This window comes from Bombus fervidus, chromosome 17 (genome assembly GCF_041682495.2).
Source record: "Bombus fervidus isolate BK054 chromosome 17, iyBomFerv1, whole genome shotgun sequence".
NCBI lineage: Eukaryota > Metazoa > Arthropoda > Insecta > Hymenoptera > Apidae > Bombus > Bombus fervidus.
Window position 1 is genome coordinate 6,365,641 of NC_091533.1, and position 25,217 is coordinate 6,390,857.

Sequence of the window (25,217 nt, forward strand, 5' to 3'; positions counted from 1 at the left end):
GAATCTTTCATCTTTGTATGTAATAAAATTCTCTTGTCCTCTCTTAAAAGAATTAGATGATTATGACAATTAAACAAACAAAAAGGGAAGTAATCAAATGAAGTATCGTTATAAATGATTTGTAGATGTTAGACGTATATATACAAAGTGATGATGTTTCAGCTCTGATTACACAAGCAGCCGCAGGAACAGCGAATTTCTTAACGACTATACAGCCACAACAGCCAACATCTCAAACACCGGAAGCTCTTAAGAGCGATCCGAGTCCACCACCGGTGACGGCATCCTCTCAGGTAACACCCGTTATGATGTGGGCTGCACAAAGTTCAAATTGTCAAAATTCACCGCCTGACGTGATGATGCCGCCACCAGCTTTGGTAGCGAATCCGCTTTTAAATCGCAGATCATCTTCGAATCTTCAATTAATTCTGCCAGATAATTTGAAGACCGAGGTACTAGACGAGAATAGCGAAAACAGTATGATTAGCGAGAACAGTATGCAGAGCATACCGACGCCGACTGCGAACAGTTCGAATGGTACCAGCCCGTTGCAACAGCTCGTCAGCGAGAACTCGAGAGAAGCACCTCAGGCTAATATGATTAGGTCGGTTCCTGTAGCGGCGAACGGTTCACCTGTGCAAGAGGCGGTCAATCTCCTTGGCGTGGTAGATCTAATGCGAAATCCACATCCATTGTCGTTGGTGTCGACACACCAGAACACCTTCGGAGGTATGCACGAAACGTCTCAAGTCAAAGTTCTAAGTCCTCATCATATCAACAAAGAAACTAATCCGATGTTGCCGGCAGAAGGCAGTCCTAATGGAAGTCTTCAGGGCGGCGGTGTTGTTGATCTTCGCATGAAGCATCATCAGTCGGAGTTCGGTACACTACCAAATTTTACTGCTACATCAAACGGACAGCTAGCTGCACAGAGTGCCCATAGCGTAGAAAAATATCTCAACCATATCGAATCGAACGTCAAAGAGGCTGAGGGTCAAGAAAATGGATTCGTAGGTACCATACAACAACGAGCTTCCATTATTACTACAGGACGCCAGCCTCAGCAAGGACAAGCTTCCAATATTTTAGCTTCTTCCCCTCAAGGCGTCAAGTTAGATACTCTCGTTAACTCTGGCGCTGAATCTCATCAATTGGTGTCCCCTCTGCGTACCGTGAATCCCAATAGTAATACCATAATGAGTCATGTTTCCGCAGTTACTGATCACGAAACGATCTCGAGCCCCCAACAAAATAGAAGTAGTCCACCAAATAACGTCAAGACGATTCTCGAAGCTTTTCTGCCGGGTCAAACCGTGACACCTTTGCCAGGGAATGCTGCAACGTCCGTTCCATCGCCCGCATCAGTGGTCTCGGAGCAGACTAATGGCGATAGTTTGCTCACTACTATCAACGCTGCTCTATTACCGTCGATGCAGGAGCCGTCTGTGGCTGCGACCGGTACGTCGAATTCTAACGTTAGTGTACCATCTCATAATCCGTTACAAGTTACGAACGAGAGTATGTCGACAGCGGCGGAGCACATTCCGCAGATTCCGGGTCTTATACAACAAGATGTTGTAGCGATTCAACAAGCGCATCAAGTGGAACAGGTTGTCGCACAAGCGCAACAACAAGTCGAGCAGGTTGTCGCCCAGGCACAGCAGCAAGCGGTCCAAGCTGTGCAACAGGCGCAGCAGCAAGTTGTTCAACATGTGGTGCAGCATGCGCAAGTTGTCCAGCAAGCTGTACAACAGGTGCAAGCGGTACAACAAGTTCAAGTACCGGCTGTTCAGCAAGCTGTCCAGCAAGCAACACAGGAAGTAGTTCAACAAGCGGTGCAGCAAGCTACGCAGGAAGTTGTACAACAAGTTCAAGCTGTTCAGCAAGCGGTTCAGCAAGCGCAAGCGGCTCAAGCGATGCAACAGGCGGTGCAACAAGATATCGGTTCCATGTTGAACCAGCCGGCAGGTTTCGTTGCTGAAGCTAGTTCTGCTCTAGCGAGTGGAGCGGCCCAGGAACCATCTCAACAAAGGCTAACTAATTATGCCGAGCAAGCGATTAATAATGTAATTACTAACGCTACTCAAGATATTATTAACAATCGACCCATTACTACGACAACCGCGCACGCCATTATCGCAACGAAGAACATATTAAACAGTGTGGCCACTCAAAGCGCGCAATTAATGAACAGTGCTATGGAGGGTATTTTGCCTAAATCACCTTCCGGCCAGAATAATATCGTTGAACAAGTGGCGAATAAAACACCCAATAGTCAAAACGTAAACCCACCTATAGCAAATGCGGCCAATAGTGCAAACAGTACAACTGTTAGAAAGCAGGAAGATGGTATGTTGCCTCAAGAGCTTACCTCGATGTCAGAGCATGATCTGTTAAGCTACATAAATCCGAGCTGCTTCGATCCTCAAAACGGTTTTCTTATGTAGTACTGCCGTATTCTTGTCATTAAAATATAATTGTGTATTCGATGTATCTTAGGATACAGAGAGAAGGCGCGAGGGGAAGAAAGTGTGTGAGCGAGCGAGCGAGCGAGCGAGAGAGAGAGAGAGAGAGAGAGAGAGAGAGAGAGAGAACGAATGAACGAATGAAAGTAATTAATTCCAATCAGTTGAGTATGAGAGATATAGCCTTGGCTCGGTACGAGTTATATATTTGTGCCACATTGTCGTTTCAGACTTTGTATGTGATAGATATGAAATCCGTTTTTATACGATGAAAATGGACGAAGTTAGCACCACCTTTGTAACAATTGAAAACTTTTAATGTTTTAAGTAAGACGGGCGCACAAGAGCGCGACAATTAGAGTTTTCTTTATCTTCCTTTTTCTACGAGTTGTCGAATGTGATAATTCATTTTATTTATCTCCATCAAATATCTCTTGCGCATCCAGGTGCCTTTTCTCTATTGTAAAGTATCTGCGATTGGTCTTTCTCATTGCGGAAAAGGAACATTGTAAGTACGATACGTGTGTATATGTGTTGTAATAATCAACAATGTACTGACCCCACTCAACTTTAAGTGGAGCCATCGGAATTGAATGTAGCAAAAGTTATGTTTTTTCACAGTACCTTGAATTAGAATCCTACAAGAGTTCATTAATACATTAAAGCATCTTTTCTTCTTTGACTTGATTTCATTCTAACAAATGAATCATCTTGTTGTTTGATGTCATTTCTATTATATTATATGTTTTTAAGTATAATATATTTCGTATGTTGTTTAATAAATACAATTTTTTGTTAACGATTAATATCAATTAATAGAATATTATGTGATTGCGTTGATGATGTTATCGATAATTACTAGACAAATACAAAACAACAGAGAGATTATATTATATGTCCATATGAAGAATAATTAATACCATAGAAATATATATCATTGAGATTTATATATATATAGAGTGCATATAAATATATATATATATATTTTTTACGTTTACCCAAAGAGAGAAACAGATGATCAGATGAAGTGAGCTTATTAAAGATATAAACGAAATCTATATATATGTGTATATATAGATTTATATTGTAACATCATGTTACGTCGGGGTTTTCCCCTTTGTTCAAAATAAGGGGTGCTATATACCGCGTGTATGAATACTCGCCAATATTATCTAATAGAAAACAGATTTTATAATGAAGATATTGAAACGTTTATTGTCGTGATATGTCTTTGTAGCAAAGTATATATTTTATATCGAGCATCTATTCACGTGTCACGTGTTTTAATGAGCCCGTAAAATAAATAAGAAGACTATGAATGCATTAATCAACTAAGCAGATTATTATACTATGTGGCATATACTTCGTGAAAATCTTTGTAACAATTATTGTACACTGTACGCACATTTTTAGCATTGTCAGCCTAAATATTGAAAAACGAAATTCGTAAATAATGTATTATCGTTTTGTTCCTGTAAGTCGAATAAATGTTTCACAGCATCGCCTTCTCGATGATTTTCTCAACTGACATGGGTATAGACATAGTATTAGATTATAAATAAATCATGAAATAATAGAACATTGTATTTTTTCCTTTTGTACAATATTTACAAAACATTTTATAAATACTATAGATAATTTAACAATTTACAATTTTAAATTAAATAATCTGCTAAAATCATTTTAGTTACATACTTTGCCACTTTCCTTTCTCGCCTTTCACTTTACCTTCTTTTAGTAATTTATCAAGATGACGCTCTATGCTGTAGGTTACTACTTCCACGAAATGTTTTGAAACATTCTAGAAATATTAACTTTTATATTATGTATCACATGTTTAGATATGTGTCAATAATCAAATAATGATTATTACCATGTTTAAATGTTTTGCAATATCTACTTCAGATAATGCATTATCTTTTGCATTTTGCCGCAGGAAACTTAAAATGTCATTCTCTCGTTTTAACCTATGCTCAATATAATAATTAATTGCAGTTTCTGGATCTTCTATTACAGGTCCATGACCTGGATATATCACTTTTGCCTGCATTCCCAACATTTTTCTCAGAGAAGCCAGGTAAGCTTCTAAATCCTCAAAAATGGCAGTACTTTCACCAAGAACACAATCTCCACTAAACAGTATTTTTTCGTCTTCGAGCATAAAGCAAGCATGATCGGATGTATGTCCTGGAGTATATTCAACACGAAGTTTAGCTCCTTCTACTTCCACTACCTGCTTATCTTTTAAATTTTCCCATTGAACTTGCATTTCAAGTTTAGTGAATTTTTTGTCATTAGAAGCTCTTGGTAATTTCCATACTATACTGTTACATCCTGTGGTATCAATTGCTTTTAATATATTTAAAACATTATTTACTCCCCCTAAATGGTCAGGGTGATAATGTGTAATTAATAAATGTTGAATAGTTGCTTTCTCCTTTTCTAAGACTTCACGTAATAATTTTGTATACTCATTGGAAGATTTTTCTTCACCTGCATCTATTAATATGCGTCTGTAAAAGATAAATATTAATTTGTATTAGATATCATATACCACCAACCTCTTTAACCAATAAATTTGACATTTATTACCTAGTACCTGTACCAACAAGATATGTGTTTGTACCTTGTAATGTCATAATTCCTTTGTTACATCCCAAAATTCGTATGACTCTCGAAGATAATCTTGATACTAATGGTAAATCAGTTAAAAGTTTCATATTTTGTCAGTAAAACCAGAGAGGAAATGAAACTAACTCGAATATTGTTAAAAATAAATTAAATCGTGTTTAAGCTATACGTACATTGGTTCGTTTTCTGTACTTCTCAAACGATGACTGTTGCCAGATAAAGATAAATTTATATATTATTATCAGCCATCTCATGACTTGTCAAAGTACTTACGTGTTTACTTTGAAAATATATTGTCATGTCATACTCATTACTTTGTACAACTAGAAGGGAGGAATATTTTCTTTAGTACAGTAGATAGCGCAAAGTATTAGGCATGAATTTTGTCGCTTATTTTATTTTATTGCTTTATAAGTGTCATAGATTCTGTAGTACTTAGAGTACATAGTTACATACAACATTTTGCAAAAAAATATTAGATGAAGAGCATTGATTAAAACGCAGTGTAAATTTTATATTTCACTCGGAAAACATAACTTTTAATTAATTTACCACAATGCTCAGTATATTATCTTTTTTTTCATCACATCATATAAAAAGTAGAGGAAAATATTTTATTTTAAATCAATATAAGTATGTTCAATTGAAAATTTAGTTAAAAAATAAAATAATACAAATTAAGATATTTACATTGAATTATATATATACTTCATATCTACTTCTTAGAATTATTTCGATACCTTTACCTTGGAATAGATTCTATACCCAGTCAAATATTTATATATTCGTATTGCATTTCAACTATTTTTTGATAACTGTTACCTTCAGAAATATTGCGACAGAATAAGAATTAGGATTATTAGCATTTGATGATTATCTGTAATGTGCTAGAAACTTCTGTGTTACATTATATGTAAACATATATATATTTAATAGGAGTCGAAATAAGCTGTTATTCATTGTTCCTATGGAATTTTTATGGAAAGAAATGTTATTCTTAGGAACTTCTCTAAAAGGTGTTCTCATGGAGCGGGTATTTTAAAACGTGTATTAAAAGAGAATCCACAAGATAAATAAAAGTACCAGACCATTAGATACTAGCTTTATTTAACAATATATCATATTATTCATATATTTATCGAATAAAAGGTATAAAAATCATAACATAAGTGATTGATAGTTTCATAACATGTATTGAGCAGAATAGAAAACTTGTCTAGGATAATACCTAAATAACATTTTTCTGTAATTTCAATAAATTGAAATATATAGCAATTCTATAATATGATATAAAGATAATATAATACATATCAAATATCTATTTAGTAACATCCTCATTTCAACAAACTCAACCAAGCATTAAACTGTGAATTACCTATGTAAATATTAAAAATAAAACTAAATAATATATTCATAACATCAATTTATGTGTATTAATTATTCAATATTGTTGTAGTACTATTCATTGAATCATATTCAGTATTTGTTACACTTTATAGACACGATTGCTACCCAATATTAATTCTGTTTCTTTTTTTCTAACTAAAATTTGTTTTCCTTCACTTAATAAGAAAGAAACATTATATTCACTGCATTTAATTATTGATTGAATATGATTAATATTATAAGAGCAAAAATGAAAAAATAATGACTTTACGAGAAGATTTTGTCATATAATATCTTAATTTTGTGCGCGGCATTGATTGGACGGCGAAATGCTACGCTTCAGCCAATCAGGAATTTGCGAGGGAATCTGCTGCGTATAACGTCATTCTAGTGTCGAAAATCGTGGTGTCGGGACGTACCACCCTGTTTGACGTGTGTAATTTCAACTGCGTCGTATTTCTACTTTATTTACAGGTTACTATTAGCTTCATTTAACTAATGTATAGTTATGGAATAATGTCTTATTGTATCGGAATTAAGTAGTTTTGAACTAGCCTTAGTAGTTTTTCTTTTTTTTGTTGGTCAAGTAACTGTTAAAGATTCTGGTAATTTATATCGCGATCATATAAATAAGTCTCGACATTCGTTAGGGAAATCGTCCGAAAATTGAGTCGTGAAAAATCAATATGGAAAACAACAAAGTTGTCGTTCTTACCAGATAGAGAGGAAGGAGTAGAGTGTCTCTGCCTTTATTTGAAATATTCATAGCATGTCACATGCGTAGAATATGAAGCTTTGTGTCTTCTATGTTGATTTTTCGTGATTCAAAATTCCGGACGGTTTTTTCTATATTTTCAATATGAGTGTCGAAATCTGTCTATATGATCGTGGTTTATATTACAAACTTTCGAGACAGAATTTGAGTTTGATTATTGCTTTCTTTAATGCAATTACCTCTAGTTTTATACAATTATTTTAAATCTTTTTATGCAAATCATTTGTTGATTATACAAATCACTTTCAAGGAATAGGAATTTATGGACGTCATGGTAACTAGTCGTCAATTCGAAGATTTTGTATGCAGATTTGGTATGTATTTGATTTTTAAATAATAGTAATTGTAAGATAAAATTAAAAAAGTTAAAGAAACCACTTCTTAATTTGGCCATGTTAAACATTTTTTTTGTTTTAATCCATATTAAAGAATAAAATCTTGATTAATTTATCTTTAATAAATTCTTAGTAAACCGTTGAATTTAACGCAGACGTACCAAATTTTATTATATTTAAACATAAAACTGGAATAAAACTTTACATTTCATTACATTTTAATCGTGAACTTTTTGTAGTAAATCGTCATTGAATTTTAGTCAACAAATTGTTTTATCTTTTCGCGCTGGAGTTACACTAGCAGATACGTTCAGACGTATCTCAGTTCAAGGCTAGATGACACTAGACGGCTTTTACGAAGTGCCATGTTAAAATACTGTTCCTCGGACATATTTACTTACAGATTTTTTATATTTTACAAACATTTTTGAATATTTATGAAGCGTGATGTGTATTTGAATCTCTATGCTTAGGTAAAAATAATCTTCTTCTCGTATTTTGTGCAAAATAAAGAGAAAGTTTTAATTTCAGTTTCACACTTCACATATGAATATTATAATATCTTAGTAGAAGATATATCAAAAGTCGACGGGAGGGGAAAGGGGGTGAATTGAAAGGCGAAATTGATTTTCATTCTCCGTATATATTATTAAATGTGAACAAACGTGAACAACATTTACAACGTATAATCGGTCGAGTAATAATAGGATCGGTTAGAGCGTTAAGTACACAAGTTCAACTCGATTTGATTATCATATCTCTCGTCGCTCATATTTCTTTCGACGTTAAATACGGTTTTCCTGTTAATAATAAAAGGATCGTTAAACATTCTCGGGAATCGTTATTGCGCTAAATACGACACGTTTTATCATTACATCTGCGATATACTATACGTCCAAGTCACGTTAATGCTATGTGCTTTTGATTTTTTTGTTCCTTAGAGATACAATTCCACCATCGCGGCGAATTATTATCGCAAAACACTTATTATTTCGTTGTTTCTTATTTCTTCTCTTACAAAAAAATGTCATTCGCCGCGATGGAAAAATCATGTTCCACGAGTTACAATTACGATTTGCGCTTCTCGTTTGAAGAAACAATTGAAAAAAATTGCGAGAATCGCGAGGAAACGGCTCGATAACGGATATGGCAGGATAAGCTATGATTATTTGAATCAGCGAGAAGATATTATACAAGAACTAATAAAACGAATAATAAAATTATTTACAAAAATAAAGTATTATATATGCGCTACTGAATTACTATGACGATTACAATTAAGTAATATTTACGTTAATTAAACAAACTTCTCACCTTTTGATGAGTAAAACTTATTCCTTCTCGAAGACTATGATCAAGCGTCAATGTATATCATATAATTTCGTTGTTCATTAGGCTACTAACAACGAATCAAGCGGTCTATCTTAAAATGTCGATCGCGGAAAAATTGTTCACAACTGAATTTAATAAGTTATAAGATGAATCGTTTAATTTCATCGAAATATTCTACCGATTCAAATAATCCTACCTTATCATACGTTTCAAAAAGTTCTAAGGCATAGTCGACTAACAGCACATTCGACCACACAATCGTGGATCTTTTCAAATAAAATACTAAACCCTACGAAAGTACAATTAATTACAATCACTTAATTACATAATTACAGAATCATAATTTACACCTAGAACGCAAGTCGAACGCAAATATGTTCGGGTCCCTTGTTTCTTATGCTTGTCTCGTTCTCGCGAGAAAAAAGTTCATTTAAAAACGTCGAGTAACGTCAAGATAAATCGAACTTCTATTTATAATATTCTTCTTTGATCGCGTTTAGGCCGCCACTTCCGTCGATGAACACTTGTCGAACATCGCGTCCAACACTTGCGTGAATTTTAAATGCCTCTCTTCCGGTGCTACGGTGGCTCCTCGGCTTCCCCACAGGAATTTTATATGAAATTCCGTTCGAAACGCGTCGGATAGTAATTCGTCGCTTCTCGAGCCCTCGAGAACGATCTCCGCGTTTCTACGGAATAATGGGAGATTCTCTGCCATTTTTCGAGCTGATTCCAAGTGAGACCAAACGATGGAAAGGCCACAGTCTGGGGCTGAATTCTCCCAAGGCGATAGAATTGCCGCTGCTAAACCTGATGGAGCTACGGTCCCTAAAAAAAGGATACGATTCAAATTTTATTACGCATCCGATGTTAAATTTTAGTTTAGATGACCAATACTAGCAAAAATATATTCTTCCTATAATAAAATTCAAACTAATAAAAATTAATTTTTATAAACGAAATTTTCGAGGATTCAGTGTCAAGTTAAATTTGAATCGAAGATCTATCACTAAAGCAAGAGAAACTTTACTCAACGCACCAAGAATATCTTCAGGACCTCGTTCACCGAGTAAAGCGATGGGCAACAGATGTGGAAGCGTAGTATTCGGTGCCTGTGGGTTCGTGCACTCGTTCATAGCACGAAGCGTAGGCCTGAGCTTCGCTTCAAAACTAAAAGCTTCGTCGGTATGTTTCTGTCTCAACAAATGCCACGTGTTCGCCAACCTCTGTATCTGAGGCAAACACAGACCAAGCATCACGCCACAGAATCCATACAAATTCCCCAGAGCTGTCTTCGTATCTATGGCGACTTTGATCCACTTGCTGATCGTAGCTGCTCTTTCGATGGCGGTGGCTCCAGCCAGCACGGTCACTGCCACCACAAGCTTCAGACACTCGGATCTTTCGATCAAATCCATCCTGGCTTGTCGACCATGCGGCAGAGTGGCTAATTCGATACCACTCAGCCCATTTCTATTCCCAGAGCCAGGTTGAAGAGCCAATTCAAGGTCGATCTTCGTTAGATGAGACGCCAAGACTCTTGGTGCCGAGTCGTGCAACATTCCAGACACTCCTCTTAAAGCTGTAGGATCTAGAGGTCTATGCTCGCCAGCTGGCAATAACAGAGTCGTAAATCCTTCTATATCCAAAGCTGTCGTGATTTCTAAAGATGGTGCAGCCACAACTAGCTGCTCTTCTGCGGATAATTCATACTCGTTGCCATTATTCCCATTGGTACCATCGTTACTGGTATTATAATGACTTCTAATCACGACTCCTTTGATAGGAGCGGAGGAAGACGGATTACTAGCGCCGCCTGAATTGTTCGTTTCGAACTCACTGTCTCCAGATCCGTTTCCGCTGTCGCTTCCTGACGCTTGGTAGCCTTGATGATGGTGATGGTGATGATGATGATGGTGATGAGCGTGATGCTGGTGATTAGGGGCGTATGGCAGCCTTGGTGGCTTTGGCGGAGCGGTACCGTGTGAATTTTGATGATTCAAACTTGATGGTTGAAGAGTTGGCTGTTGCTGTTGTTGGAGAGCCGGGTCGGAAATCACCCTGGTGATCTTTTGACGACCCAGAGATAAGGAACACGATGGTGGTTGGTTCTGAATAGGTGGAACTCGCGGTAGAGTGCTCGATTGGACCGGTCCATGGGGTGCTGCTTGTTGATTCGACGTTTGACGATTATCGTGTTGATCAGATGGATGATGTTGAGCGGTTAGAGAGTGACTTCGTTGTTGTTTTCGAGGTAGGCGAGGCGGAGATCCGGTCGATAGGGACGAGGAGGAAGGGCTAGAACAGTGTTGGCTGTTCGTTGGTCCTGCTACGCAGGTTAGAGGAACGCATCTTGGTTTTGGGGTGATTATGCGAGCGCCACTCGCTTGACTTATCGGACGGCCGCTGCCCACGTAGAAAGTTATCAGATCGGCTACCGTGTCAAACGCTTCGTCCTCGAACTGGTATTGGGCCCTTTCGTAGACTGTCTCTGGCTGAATTACTACCTGTTAGTATAGAGGCGTTTAGTTTATCGATAGTGATCATTTAATTTCTTGATACGATTAGTCTATTGATAGTGATGAGAAAAGTACAGTAAAAATTCTATTATCAAAACGTGAAGTTCTCTTATTATATTCACAGATAAAGGACGGAAAAGTGAATAAAGCTAATGTGTAAATAAATAAATCTGTAAGTCTATAAACATCTATGGGCTTCCCTTTTCGAATTTAGAAATCTTTGGTTTTAAATACAGTAGAAACTTGATTATCAGAATATTGATTAAAGAAACGGCCGATTATGTCGGAACGTTAATTAATAAGAAATTACAGAAGGCTTGCTTGAAGAAGTTTGCAAAACAAAAATTGAAATTTAAAGGATTTGTTACATTTTTATCCAAAAGTTTTTGCTTTTACTGTTTGGAAGGAAAGATTACATAAAGAATGCGATAGTCTTAAGAAAAACTCACCCTGTTGATGACGAAATGAAGGGGTTGGCCTTTCCATCGGACCGTAAGGACGTAGTTTCCGGGCTGGGAGGCACAATCCCGGACCAGGAAGTCACCGTCGTTCGGTACTTCCGCTTCAGCGCCCTTTCGACCACCTCGAAGAGTACTACCATGATACCAAGCGTGCGATCTTAAATCTCTGGGATCCAGAAGTCGAAGTTCTCGCTCCAGAAGTTTTCGAGTCGACTCCTCGGGTGGATCCTAAATCGGATAAGCGAGAATGTGAATTTTAAATGAGAAGTTCTCGAACATAGTTTGGGACACTACAGCATTTTTGAAGCATTAGAAATTCAAGAAGACCCGTGGAATTAGCATTTTTCAATATTAACGACCTGAAGATTTTATTTTTTATATAGTTTAACGTTTGTATAAATGATCCTAAGCATTTGCTTCTTACTTTTTTCATAATTTTTAAACGAGTAATTTCTTTACCTTATACTAGTATTTTAATTTGGTACAGCGTGGGCATACGAGCATTTTTACCATTGTATCAAACGACTTTTCGCATAAGATAAGCTACATATAGCCACGATCAACGAAGAAATGTCTGGACAGTACGAGCCCGTAAGATTGGCTTAACAAGAATAGCCTTGAGTACGCGCTCCATAAAGGGATCAACGAAGTTAGCGTTCATGCGTACAACTTATCAACGGTTTGGAGTAGAGTGTCACGCGTGAAAGTTGAATCATCTAGTCAGAAGCGTCAACGAATCGATCATCAAATTTCTTCGATGAGTCTATCGCTTTCCATTATCATACCTCGAACAAGATCGAGCTTCGTCAATTTGATCATTTCTAAAAATATTCTAAACAAATCTCTGTTCAACATAACATATCCACTACGTGATTATTTTGTTCAATACTACAAACTTACTACTTTTATGTAAACACGACTGGCGTATAAAAATATAAATTAGGCATAAAACTCGTCATCGGTATCGAAGAATTATTAAAAATTTTCACAAATCTATATCTCGCTGGGGAGTGGTGTCACTGAACGAACGAACAGTCTCGCGTATCAACAACTTTTCCGTCTATTAACGCCCATTATCACAGATTCCACGCTTTTCCCACCGAATTCTTCGAATCTGAAACGTTTCCTATAAGAAATGACACACTTACCATTGGTAGATTGGAATAGTCGTTACTGTTGTCAACCCTTTTCGCAGTGGATTCGCACGCGTCGCAGTCCTCCCTTCTGTTCGCCACCTCCTCCTCCGCCTCCTCGACCTTTACCTCCGACGACCTGCGTCGAAAAAGCAACTTTACACCGTGGATCGTTCACATTTCGCCTGGGTGCATCTCGCCAACCCTTTTTCCTTTCAACTTGTTTCTTTTAACCTTCCCGCTCGTCGAAGGTGAAAGAACACACGGTGCGTTCTACGAATGTGATCGCGCGCAAAGAATTTTCTTTTGAAGCCGCGAGAAATCGTAAAGACAGATAGGGTTTGGCCACACGGCTCTCGGGCCGAGCGCGCGCACCCCACTGAACTATGTGCGTGGAAAGCCACGACGGGAGCAGGGCCGTATTTTTGGAGGATCAGAGGGGCGCCCCGTGAGATATTATTAGAACGACGTGGAGACGAATTCGACTCGGCCGTCGTTCTAGCCAAGGAAAATATTTCTCTTCCTTCTCTATAGATGCTGCGATCTCGTTTGACTGGAAACCCATTAAAATTCATCCTTTTCTTGTTTTCTTCTGCGATCTTTGAAACCTTGTGGATTAACGTACTATTATTGTGCTTTTATTATTCGTTAATTAAATTCGTTGGAAACTTGTTTTATTCAAATTAGAATTCATTATTTTCCTGTATACATAGAATTTCGTTAATTGCACGTTACATACGTTATATTTCAGCTATGAAAATGAGTAAAGACAGCATTTACATGGCCGAGCAATAAAATTTTATAATTAACTTAACAATCACTTCAAATAAACTCGGATCTACTTAGATATATCTATTCAAATTTACTGTAAATTAATCTTGACTTCTTCAGATTAGAAAACTGTCAACGGTTCTAAATAATGGACAGTTATCTCTTAGAAATAGCCAAAGCAAAAATGGTATTCGATTATGGTATACGACGATCGAATGATTTATTAAGATGATGCGTTTTATTGCATTTTTAATATGCTAAGTACGTTACTGCGTACCCATGGTGTCTCATCGCATTCTCACCCACGCCTGCGTTTTCTCCGTTCTCGAGTGCCTTTCAACATTCGAGTTGACACCGGTCGTTCGATCGATGAACTCGAGCGCGAGATATTCGCCCGATTTTCCAGGGTTTCGTTGATTTCAATTGAGAAATTCAATGTTATCGAGATACCACGTTAGGCCTGGTTGATACACGCGAAAGTTATTGATCTGTTCAGGAAGAGGGTGTTGCATATGGGGGTCTGGCGCGCCTGCGTGAAATAGGGGCGCTCGATAAGTGTAATAAAACGCATCTGTGCATTTGTTTCGTTCGTACCGAGCTTGGAAAGGCGGTGCATCGTTCGGTGATCGATGTAAGGCCGCGAGAGTACTGTCTCAGGTCTACGACAGTATCAGATCCGTTTGATAATAGTCAGTGTGACTATTAATTAATGAAATTAAGAATAAGAATTGTTAGTAAATTAAAATGATTACGCCAGTAATATTTATGGGGTTATAGATCTGTCTGATTTAAGAGTAGGAGAATATTTCTTGGTAAACAGTAACAAACGATGATTCCACTTGTAGCGACAGCGATGCATATTTTTCTACGTCACCCTGCTTACGAATAAAAAAACAAATTTAACCCAGCGCCCCAATATCTTCTAAATATACGAGATTATTTGGTTACACGCGGTGCAACATGTGGACACCGCCTTTTGTATGGATACAAATATTATATCTGTTAGATCTATTTCTATTGAATATTCTACATAGATATCGAGCTATGGTTTTTTTAACATCTTTTTTTTCTCGAATTAAATTATCGCGATTTGCTTTATACGCGTTTGATATCATCCGACGCGTGATTGTATTGTGCGATTGAAAAAATTGCGTATAGCGTACTGCTTGATAGTATTCTTTTTTCTTCTTATTCTTTTCGCGATAAGGACTGAAGCATCTGTATAAACTTATAAACGTAGCATGCGCGAAACATAGCACACACGCGTTTATTTAAAAATCTTGTCTTTTTTATCATAAATACATAACATCAAGGTCAATCGATCAATCGATCACTCAAGGATGATTTTTGCCAGTTTTTTTTTCTTATCTTTCTAAATTCTTTATAGAATTTTACTATTATCGGGCATTAAATTTTAAGATAACAGCTTATCGATATTATATCTAATTTTTTATCAAAAATTATAGTCAAAATACGAAGATTAAGAATCATATATAAAAATTTATCTCGGGTAACTTATAGAATTTTATTTCTTTTCTACTGTTTCGTACGCGTTAGTTGTTACATTTTGAGTCTAACAGTCTACCGTTTCGAACTGCAACTGATTGCGTGACGAAAACAATTTTCAACTGGAATTATACGTAGACGAGAGGGATACGTTTCGCAGAAGTATGCAGCGTTTCTTATCGTCCCTAGCTGTAATGTCAACGCGACAGAATTTTACCCGTGTTATCAGCGATTCGCGCGAAAGTGCACGCATGCGCATCGTTTTGTATAACATTGCTCCTAGTTTTATCCGTAATCCTCCCCATCATGCTCATAGAAACTTGCAGAAGATCTATGAAAGTACTCGTTCATTGAAACCACCAGTAATTTTCGTAAGTTAGTCGACTAGATGAACTTCTTAGTTCGAGCGAATTATTTTCTGTGAATCTGTAGGAATTATTCGGATAAAAATCTTTGTGTCTTATGGAAGAATGATTATGTGAAAATGTATAAGCTCTGACGTCTGAACGTTCTATCGTGGTAATAAACAAAGCGGCGTAAAGAATTTAAAAAAGAAAGAAATAAGAAAAGCAAAGTAGGGAAGAAAAAGGATTAAAAAAGAAGTAGCAAGTAACGCAAAGTTACCGCAAAAGAGGTTTTCAGTAATGAAAAAAGGTCAGTGTAAAGAGCACAGGATGATACCTATGAACTTACGTACGTTTATTTGAACTAAATTTAACGCGACGAAATAATGATTTATGACGAGATTTTGCAATTTACTCAAGTTTCGGTCAATTCGTTCATCGGCATGCTCTATCATAACTTCGTCGCTTGACCGATTTTACGACTTCCCTGCAACATGAAGGCGCTACCGTACCTTAATTATACCGATCATTAGCATCATCATACTCAATCCCTGCTCAACATAGCGTAAAATGAATCAATTTCCAACGTCACTTTACACTCCGTTAACCACGCTCGATTTAACGCTGCGTTTAACTTATTGAAATTCATATCGGTCAAGCTATGAAGTCATTAACGATCGAAATGCCAGTTCTTATAGTTTTCAACGATGCAATATTCAGATAAATCTCGACATGAACGGGACAAGAATCGGTCGATGTGCTGTCGCACAGATGTCCGAAGGGATTACGAAACAGCTACAAGTATCGCTGGAACGTTTATAGTTTCCCCCATTGTGCTGTCTTTCCGCTATGGGATTCCCGTGTCCAACCGGCCGAGGGAGGACATCACTTTGAGAGGCAAAGATCGAGGAAAACCGGTTCAGGACCTGCCGGCTCTATTATGCTCCCGTACCGGTATCCTCGGTGTACCTCCAACAGGCTAATTCATAACTTATAACACGAGAATTTCGACTCGAATCCCTTTGAAAAGTCCTTCGAGGGTCTTTCTAGGGTTCTTCGAACCCATGTTATTTTAACCTATGAATATATGTGAAACTTGAAACTTAGGAGATTAGTTGCGTTGAAAGTACACATTTTCAATGTTGGTTATCGTTAACACGTTGAATACCATGGGGGTCACCGGTGACCGGCGCACCAAGATTATTAGAAATATATAATTTGAACAAATGTCAATCGTCATAAATTTGTTATTATTACCATCGTTACTACAATAATGTGACGAAATTAATGCAATATAAAACATATAAAAATAGTTTTATTTGTACATGAAATATAGATCTATTATGTGTGCCCCCCCATCAATGGCTGTTGAACATGGGAAAAGCCCGCTTTTTCCATGTTTTACCTTGATGAATAATAAGCCTAAGGAATGTTTCGACTTGAAAGATGTTTGATGTCATTTAAGGGCCTTGACGGTAAAGTAAAAAATGCTAAATCTTGTGACGGTTCCTTAGGATTATCGCAGGTCCGAATAAGTATGACCCGGGACGTAACAACATAGAACAATTATTTAGCAATCCGAAGAAACAATATGAGATAATTGATAATCGTGAAAGACAAGTAAATCGAGCGAAATTGCACTACAGCGCCATGGGGGTCACCGGTGACCTCAGTGAGATAAATTCATTAATGATGATTACACACCGTAACGTATCTCTTGTAGGTAATATTTCAACATTATATGTATCGCATAATAAAAAAATTCATCGTGGCGCCATGGCCAAACATTGTAAAACTGGCGTGGCATTTAACGTGTTAAACACGCATAAATCGGTATAATGTTATGAATTAGAAGGAATCTAAAGATCTATGAGACGTAGATTGATAAACTTGAAGATATTACTCTTCGAAATTATGGATTATTAAAGATTTAGAATTGGGTAATTAATATAAACGTATCCATAAAATTCAACTAAATTGAACAATTTACGAAATAACCTGGAATTTTAATTTAAATTAAGCCATACATGAGCGTGTATGTACATAACATTGATTTCAAGTAGTCGTTTTATCGAACAGTGTTTAGTTTATGGTTAGTTAACACACCACTCGAGTTACCTTCTGTTCTCCTCGGTCGGATCTTCCGGCGACGGTGGTGTCACAATGAATGATGGCTCCTTATGAATAATTGCTTCCGGCTGTAGGTGGATCGTGTGTCGCTTCTGATGGAGTTCCTTACAAGAGGTTGAAGATGATATGCCGTTTCTCTTTCGACGACGGCCACTGGCGCCTAGGTTTTGTAAGGTGCCCATAGATGGAAACCGGAAGCTCCATGCTATGCCTGAAGGTTATCGAAAAGTGTGTTATTACATGCAATTGAGTTTTCAGAAATAAACAAACTCTTAACTTTCATCGAGAATCATCCGAAAAAATTGGAATCTTTAAATTCATTTCAAAGTGATTCTGGATAAAATGTTATTAATGTATACACGTTTTAATTAAATTATCATATATCACATATCAATATCAAGAAGAAAGAAGATTATAGAACTATACATCTTTATAGAAGAACTTTATAGCTTCGATATGAAGAACAAGCTATTTCGCCGAATCTTGTCTTGCATTTCAGTAAACCTATTACTATTAGAAAACCAATTCTGTCAAATTATCGAGCCAAGTCATTTGCTATACTTTCCCTTACAAAGCTTAGTGACTCGAAAAAAAGAACAATCAACCTCGACGAAAGAAACATCACTTTCAACTCGCGCTAACATTTATTACACATTCCTTAGTGATTCATATTTCATAACGTTCTCATTTGCTCGCTGTACCTAGTCTCATTATAATCTATCATTCCATCAAGAATACAAATTAGCTCGTTCCTTATAGAGAGCAAATCGAATCGCTTTGTTTTTCATCGAGAACTCGTAAAGATCTCTATGCAAAGAAATTTCTAACTCATCGATCGTACGAACGACAAATTGCTCATGCATTTGCCGATACATAGGTAATCATAAGAAAAACTTGTTAATCCGAAGTTCAAATCCTTCGTCTCTAATACTCACGCATGCCGGTACTTTTCCGCGCGCGATCCTTGTCGCTTACGATCATCGCTGTCCGTGCCACTTACTCGTGGACGAATCTTTTCAGCTCACGTTTATGTCACTCACTTTTGTTTGTTATTTATTTGTAATCAATAACATTGGCCGTGTGGTCAGTGTGCAAATCACTTGGGCGAATGAAAGCGTTTAAAACCACTCGCTCGCGATTTGCTATCGCGAACAGAGATGCCAACGCCCCTCCATCGCGATTACGTCAAATGGTTTCATCGGGTTTCGTATACAAACGATCGGTGCAGTTAATGTCTTTATCGGGGCTTCTCTTTCGCCTCTCAACAAGGCAGGCTATGACCGCAGTCGTCCTATCACGGAATGTTATCTAGGCATTTCTTTATTAGGTAACTGCTATTTTCTTAAATCTTCGTGGAATTGAATTTTTTATTGTAATTGATACAGAAAAAAAGATATAGGAAAGTATGTATGAATATGAGCACTTTAACGAGTCCTGTTGCGAAAGATGCTTTTGAGATGTTTTAATGAGTTTCCTGACTCTGATCTCGGTTTTATTTGTCGAGATAGGAGCTTCTTGCACCTGCTCTCGCGATTGGTATTACCATTCCTTCTATCTTTATATGATTGAAATCAAAGTCTCATCTCTCCCTTGCATAGACTACATCCTCCACTGCATATGCACTTTTCACTATACTACCCCTCCTCTAATCTCAATCCCACTTCAAATCAAACCATTCACTTTACATTTTACACTATGATCGATCCACCTGTCGTTCATTAACCCCAAAAGTCAAAAAATGTCTCGTTTCGTTTCAATCATAAATGAAACGTATGTTAGGATCAGTATCACTTTCGAAAAATGTTGCTCAGCACAACTGGGCTCGTCCTTCTCTGGAATTCTGACCGGATCACTGCATCGTGTTCACGGAGAACACGATCGCAGGTGCAGCCACGGAACAACCGCGCTCGTTATCGAAGTCGTGGAATCTTCCTCGATTGTTCATCATCGATTTAATGATTCGGATTTGCAAATCGTTTTATACACGATACACGCGAGATATTACGTTTTTATTCACTGATACCCACATCTGACAAGCGGATCATACGTGGATCCTTAGAACAGTTGGTCAGAAACTGAAGTGTTCGGCTCACTTTCGCTTCGATTCGTTTATCTTCGCTCGCCTTCACACGCGCGGATATAAACCTGTTCTCGAGCCTTTCCAGTCGCGGATACGAGACCATGTTCCCCCGTTAAACTTCGCGATTTTTCGCCGGGTATTTCTAGACAAGCAAAGATGCTTCTCCCCGTCTTCGTTTTTTCGTTTTCCGTTACATTGGACGATTTAAAAGAAAAAGAGAAAGAGTGCTGAGTAGCGAATTGTACGGCATTTGCGTGACTCGGAATGCGTTCTTCGCCACGAAAGTGTACCTGTTTCAGAGCATTTCCAAACAACCGTTCCGCTCTATTTTCAGGAACACGGTTCGAGCACCAGCTGCACGTAACAAAGTTTCCTTCGCTCGTGGGAAGGACCAGTAGACTGAGATACATATAGAAGATTTTGCGACCAGTTTCTTCTTTCGTTATTAAACTGGTGCATATTTGTTGAAGCAGAATAAAATTTTGATGAGTAATATTGGTTCATCAAATTCAAAGGTCACAGAAACAATATTTTCATACGCATCAACTTGACATATTTGAAAAATATTTTTACTGCCTACCATCGACTACGAATGTTATCTTTAATTTTGATGAGATGGAAGTTTTGCGTTAAAACGTTTAACCGTATACACATTCGAAACTATTGCGAAGAGTTTTGAAACGAGGATGAAGAAATACATTTCCTAAGCATTTTTAAATATTTTTATCTCTGTCATTTTTTGCTGATTTGCAACACAGATGATTTCATCGTAAATATTCATTCATTTATGTATGCATGAGCTGTTGAAACGACTATCCGACGTTTAATATAAAAATTCCAATGTTTGTATACGAAATAGTAGGATTTCGCGTAATAAAATAAATTGACGAATCGTTAAATTTCATAGTAACAGACATGCATCATTCGATCGTGATAAGAGGAGACGTGACTAAAAATTCTTCGGGCTCGAAATGTCAGCGATAGATCAACGCCGACGGGGACAATGGTCCATTCATTGCAAGAATATGCACGTTTATCGTTTCCTTTCAATCGGTAGATCTGCATAATCAACCTTAATGTACTCTTATCCATAATTCGTAAAAAAATCAATCACAAAAGAAGAGGAGAATCTTTCAACGCGCCATTTTTTTTACTCTTATTGACAAACTATTCGTGTCTTTTTCAGCTATAAAAGAGATCAAACTTCATCTTTTTTTCTCTTCGATCCTTTTCTTTTAACTATATTTCCTAACTTAAATATCGTAAAGAAAACTGCAAAAGTATTCGTACCCTTTATAAGATTATCTTTATTAAATAAAATTGCACATCTTTCGCAGCAAAGTTTGCGTGTTTTATGCCAATTAACAGCTTCGCTTTAAAGGTATAAATTCTCATAAAATATTGTCACGAGCTATATATCTCTCTAAGAAATAACAAGACTGCACAAACATAATCTTTTTCTTCTTTCGAATATTCTCATAAAGTAGTGCGTTTTGCTATAAAACAATTATTGTTGCTTCATGTGTTAATAAACGAACACGAAGATACGACGCGTAATATTACACGAGCATACGACTTAGCATGAAAATAGCCTTTCCATAGGATTTTACAGAACGAAGACTTTCGTGGAAGACCATAAAAGCTATTCTAAACATTACATTTACGCTTTCACTATTCTCTCGACTGGCACAAACTCTCTACCCTATTCTACACATTTTCTCTGGCCACCAGTGAAGTTTTAAGTCTCCCTGAAAATTTCACGGTGTACTTGAGGAAGAAAAACGGAGGGTAACCGTGATGGGAGTTCTCGAGCCGCCAGGAGAGCCTAGGACATTCGAGGAAAAAAAAGAGCCTGGACAGTCGAGGAAAAAAGAGAAGATCGAGGTTGACCGTGTTCGAAAAACACAGCCGCTGGAATGCAGGTGTGTTTTGCGCCGCCCGCTTATTCGCTCGCTCGTTTGCTCGCCGACATCATACCTGGCGACACTGATAAGCCAACCGCTTATCGAGATAACTATGCAACGTTTGGAGAACCATTATCGACCGAAAAAGCCGCGTTTAGGTAGCCTTACCGAGCACGAACGAAATGAACAAACTACGGGAATATTTTTGCCGATTTTATGCTTGATGCTTGATTTAAATAGATTTATTTTTTGCTTGGATTTTTGCCGATGTGTCGAACATCGAGGTAATCTTTTTCTGGATATTTCAGATTTGATTTAATTTGAATAAACTCATTACTCTTTGTTTCTACATTTGAGTGATATTTACAATAATTAATCGGATAATTACAATTCAATTGATTGAATAAATTTCGATAAACTTGTCACTTTTTATTCTTATTGGATTTACACCTGTGAAAAGAGAGAATATTATAGAAATGAATAATATTAAGTGTTTCATGGAAGTTTAATATACATATATCATATTTAACTTGATCAGTAAATTGACTGAATGACACTGATTCACCTGTTGCTGCAGCTTCATAAATGTTTCATTGGCGACGAGAGTTCGAAATTTGCAAAATCTGCGTACTGTCAAATGTACCGTATACGATATCAACAAGAATATTTCTCTTTTCATACGTGATACATTTTTACAGCCAGTTACTCGCGAAATCGTTTAAAGCTTGTCGCTCATACTTTCATGAATATTTCGATTTTTCGTCTGTGCATTTAAACGGGTCTTTGAATTTAAATACAGACAAATTTTGGAGAACTTTGTTAAAAGAAATTCCGTTATACGCTAGTTATATCAGCTCGGTTGAAAGAACACGCGCGCTTTTCTTTGTCATCGAAAACCGAGTGTTCGATACGGCTGATTCTTTGCGCGTACTGTAAAAAACAAGTTTTATTCACGTGCGTAAAACGTGCGTGGAGATTCCCCCGTTTCCTTCGTAGCTACGTAATTATATGCGCGTTTACCTCGCGACGGGAATTACAATCGGACTCAGTTTATACACAGCTGACAGGGACGAATGAGTCGCCGAGAGTTTCGATCGTCGCGTAGAAAAATCGCGAGGTTTCAAAATTTTAAATTACATTCCAATCCACAACTTCGATGCAACATACTCCAAAAAATGTAGAAGAAAGTTTCCGAAAGTATATAATTTAAAATTTAGTGCGTTGGTCGAGTCGATCTGATTGGTCGAGTTCTCGAAAAATGTCGAGCAAGTCCACTATTTAACGTCTGATTGCCCCCGTGTGCTCCGTTTACACGTTTCGCGCGCTTAAATGTCCTTAAAGACACGCGTTTATCTCGACGTTTGGTCGGTGCAAGTTGCGTTTATCAGCCGCAGCCCGCGCAAGAAGGAACTACCGTGCGACCTACATCCCACGTTTAGCATACTTCGTACCAGTTTCGATTTTCAAATAAAACTCCAACGTGATTCTCTACACGTGTATTTACTTACAACGCGACAGCCCGCGAAGCGATCGTTGCGTAGGCGAAGCTCCGCGATAAACCGCTGATATGCCAGGTGACTTATCGCGATGTTTCGTTTCGTTTGTTTGGCCAACGATTTTTCGTCCCAGCTGTTGCATAACTGAATTAATGTTCGAAGCAAAAGCGTCCTGGATTCCCTTGTACGATAATTTATTAATCACAGTTATATTAATGAACTGACATTTGCAAGAAATTTGATCAATACCGTTAACTTACGACTTGGAAAATTTTACTAATAATGTTGGTGTAATCACGCAACACGGTGCTCATTTCTTCTAGACAGGATTAAAGGATATTTTTTAATACACATAGTCTTTCATGTAAGTTTCTGTATACGCAAAAAGGAGATTTTTATGTCGATAAAATGACATCAAAATTTGCTGTCAAAGTTAGCATATTTATGTTAAAAAGATTGAGACTCGTATTAAGGACAAAAACACTTCTGACAAAGTATTAGCATAACCTGTAGTTCAAAATACTAAGATGTACAAATATTTTTGTCTCCCTATTCTGTCTACATATTCGTATAAGAATTATACCTACTTTCTATAATGTAGAAAAGTTAGATATATATTATTTTTACACATTTTTGCGCTACAAATAGCGTTTTTACAGGGTGTACGAAGACTCTTGTGAGAAATTGAAAAGGAATTAGTCTGTACACATATTCTGAGGATAATATTCTGTGGAGAAAGTTAACTAATTGCTTATTGTATTCTATAGATCAGAGGATCTTTTAATCATTACGTTAATTAGACTATTATTCAAACCTTAGGTCCTTGATTTTTTAATAAAATTAATAAGTTCGACTAAATTATAAGTTAAAAGAAGAATTAAAAATTCAGTGGTACAAACGTTGTTAAATATGTACAAACGTAACTTCACGTGGTCGTTTTACGCTTGACCACGAGATCTCTCACCGATATCAACCTCGACCGTCCATCATTGAGCACGTGCTCCCTGAATCGCGGCGACTCATCACTCTCCTTTCACTGTTCGATCGAACAAACCACTCCCGCATACGCATAAAACACTATCATCAATCTCCTTCAAATCCTTCAAAAAAAAAAAAAAAAAAAAGAGAAAAAAGCACACACTTGAATAACAACTAATACAGTTGCTTAATAACTCAAAAATTTGTTCATCCACGTTCAAAACACGTTGAAAATCTTCCACTATAACTTGCAAATGGTACCTTTACCTGCATGAACTTTGTATTGTATAAACAATGTCCACATTTTGATTTCAAAAACTCATCGACGCAGAGAAACGAGGGAAATCGTTTCAGAAATGAAACAAACAGGACGGTAAATTGACTAAACACGAATGACTTTACACATCGTATAGCACGACTAACGTGCACGTGATTTGAAGAAAGAAATTTCAATGCCGAAGAACAAAGCACTGCTTCGAATACAAAAATTGCTGCAAAAATGAAATCAACGGAACAGAAGGAAAAAGATTAGAAAATGTAGAATGTGACACTGACTCTGGCTTCTGCGGGACTTTAGTTTGCTGGCGGTTTTCCCCATTTTCCGGGTGGACGCATACCATCGGATCTCACGTTGCACCGATTCCTGGTATCGTCGTGTAGAGGCTTCGGCCACGGTTAGGATGCGACCGTTGTTGCGACCGTAGCATAATGCGATACCGAGCTGACTGACTGACCGGCCACGAAACGGAACACGAGGGGACGAAACCTCGATGGTCACAGAAGTTGGCTCCGATCGTCGTCGGTCGACACACAGCCAACGAGCGCCGCCGCCAAGAGAATGTCAGCTCGTGGAGAGAGGGAGCGCAGGCCTAGCCTGGAAGAGGATGGAGTTCCTCGTTCGTTTGAACGAGCAAACGTTTGACAAAACGAGACAGAGTAACAAGAGAACGTAGAGGAAGAGAGGGGAGCAG

At 37.5% G+C, this 25,217-nt stretch overlaps 4 protein-coding genes across 13 annotated transcripts in view; 2 read left to right on the forward strand and 2 right to left on the reverse strand.

The window, feature by feature from the left end:
- The window catches only part of Nfat (nuclear factor of activated T cells 3), a 56,985-nt gene extending 53,018 nt beyond the window's left edge, over window positions 1–3,967 (forward strand). For 4 of the 8 annotated variants that reach the window (XM_072020137.1, XM_072020130.1, XM_072020129.1 and 1 more), the window contains one exon: window positions 163–3,967. In XM_072020137.1, coding sequence (XP_071876238.1) covers window positions 163–2,447 — 2,285 coding nt within the window. In that variant the 3' untranslated portion in view covers window positions 2,448–3,967. The remainder of the gene's footprint in view (window positions 1–162) is intronic. The other 4 variants (XM_072020132.1, XM_072020136.1, XM_072020134.1 and 1 more) reach the window with 4 other exon arrangements.
- Window positions 3,968–4,028: 61 nt separating this feature from the next.
- LOC139996082 (endoribonuclease LACTB2) lies at window positions 4,029–5,423 on the reverse strand. Its single transcript, XM_072020152.1, has 3 exons — window positions 5,058–5,423; window positions 4,339–4,978; window positions 4,029–4,266 (listed from the first exon to the last, which is right to left on the reverse strand). Exons 1-3 carry the CDS (start codon window positions 5,183–5,185, stop codon window positions 4,153–4,155), a joined length of 882 nt encoding a protein of 293 aa, XP_071876253.1. The 5' UTR covers window positions 5,186–5,423; the 3' UTR covers window positions 4,029–4,152.
- Window positions 5,424–6,260: 837 nt separating this feature from the next.
- LOC139996066 (uncharacterized) overlaps window positions 6,261–25,217 on the forward strand; it is a 108,386-nt gene continuing 89,429 nt past the window's right edge. Inside the window, exons 1-2 of one of the 2 annotated variants that reach the window (XM_072020120.1) lie at window positions 6,261–6,956; window positions 7,508–7,571. The gene's annotated coding sequence lies outside the window, so the exon portion shown is untranslated. Of the gene's footprint in view, window positions 6,957–7,444; window positions 7,572–25,217 lie in introns of those variants that run through there. The other variant, XM_072020119.1, reaches the window with a different exon arrangement.
- LOC139996065 (breast cancer anti-estrogen resistance protein 3 homolog) lies at window positions 8,216–25,083 on the reverse strand. 2 transcript variants are annotated; one of them, XM_072020117.1, is made up of 6 exons: window positions 24,802–25,083; window positions 17,777–17,999; window positions 13,053–13,176; window positions 11,893–12,132; window positions 9,964–11,431; window positions 8,216–9,752 (listed from the first exon to the last, which is right to left on the reverse strand). In XM_072020117.1, exons 1-6 carry the CDS (start codon window positions 24,842–24,844, stop codon window positions 9,421–9,423), a joined length of 2,430 nt encoding a protein of 809 aa, XP_071876218.1. In that variant the 5' UTR covers window positions 24,845–25,083; the 3' UTR covers window positions 8,216–9,420. The 2 variants fall into 2 exon arrangements, with proteins under 2 accessions (XP_071876218.1, XP_071876217.1); XM_072020116.1 differs by lacking the exon at window positions 24,802–25,083 and adding an exon at window positions 18,724–19,881.

Bases quoted from the DNA above. Each gene is read 5' to 3' on its own strand.
- LOC139996082 (XM_072020152.1), bottom strand. From the start codon at position 5,185: ATGAAACTTTTAACTGATTTACCATTAGTATCAAGATTATCTTCGAGA. The intron at 4,979-5,057 runs GTAATAAATGTC...TATCTTTTACAG, and splicing joins CTTGTTGGTACAGGTACTAG to ACGCATATTAATAGATGCAG. The intron at 4,267-4,338 runs GTAATAATCATT...TAATATTTCTAG, and splicing joins TTGCAAAACATTTAAACATG to AATGTTTCAAAACATTTCGT.
- LOC139996065 (XM_072020116.1), bottom strand. From the start codon at position 18,769: ATGATCGTAAGCGACAAGGATCGCGCGCGGAAAAGTACCGGCATGC. The intron at 18,000-18,723 runs GTGAGTATTAGA...GATAACCTTCAG, and splicing joins GCGGAAAAGTACCGGCATGC to GCATAGCATGGAGCTTCCGG. The intron at 13,177-17,776 runs GTAACTCGAGTG...TTTTCGACGCAG, and splicing joins CCGACCGAGGAGAACAGAAG to GTCGTCGGAGGTAAAGGTCG.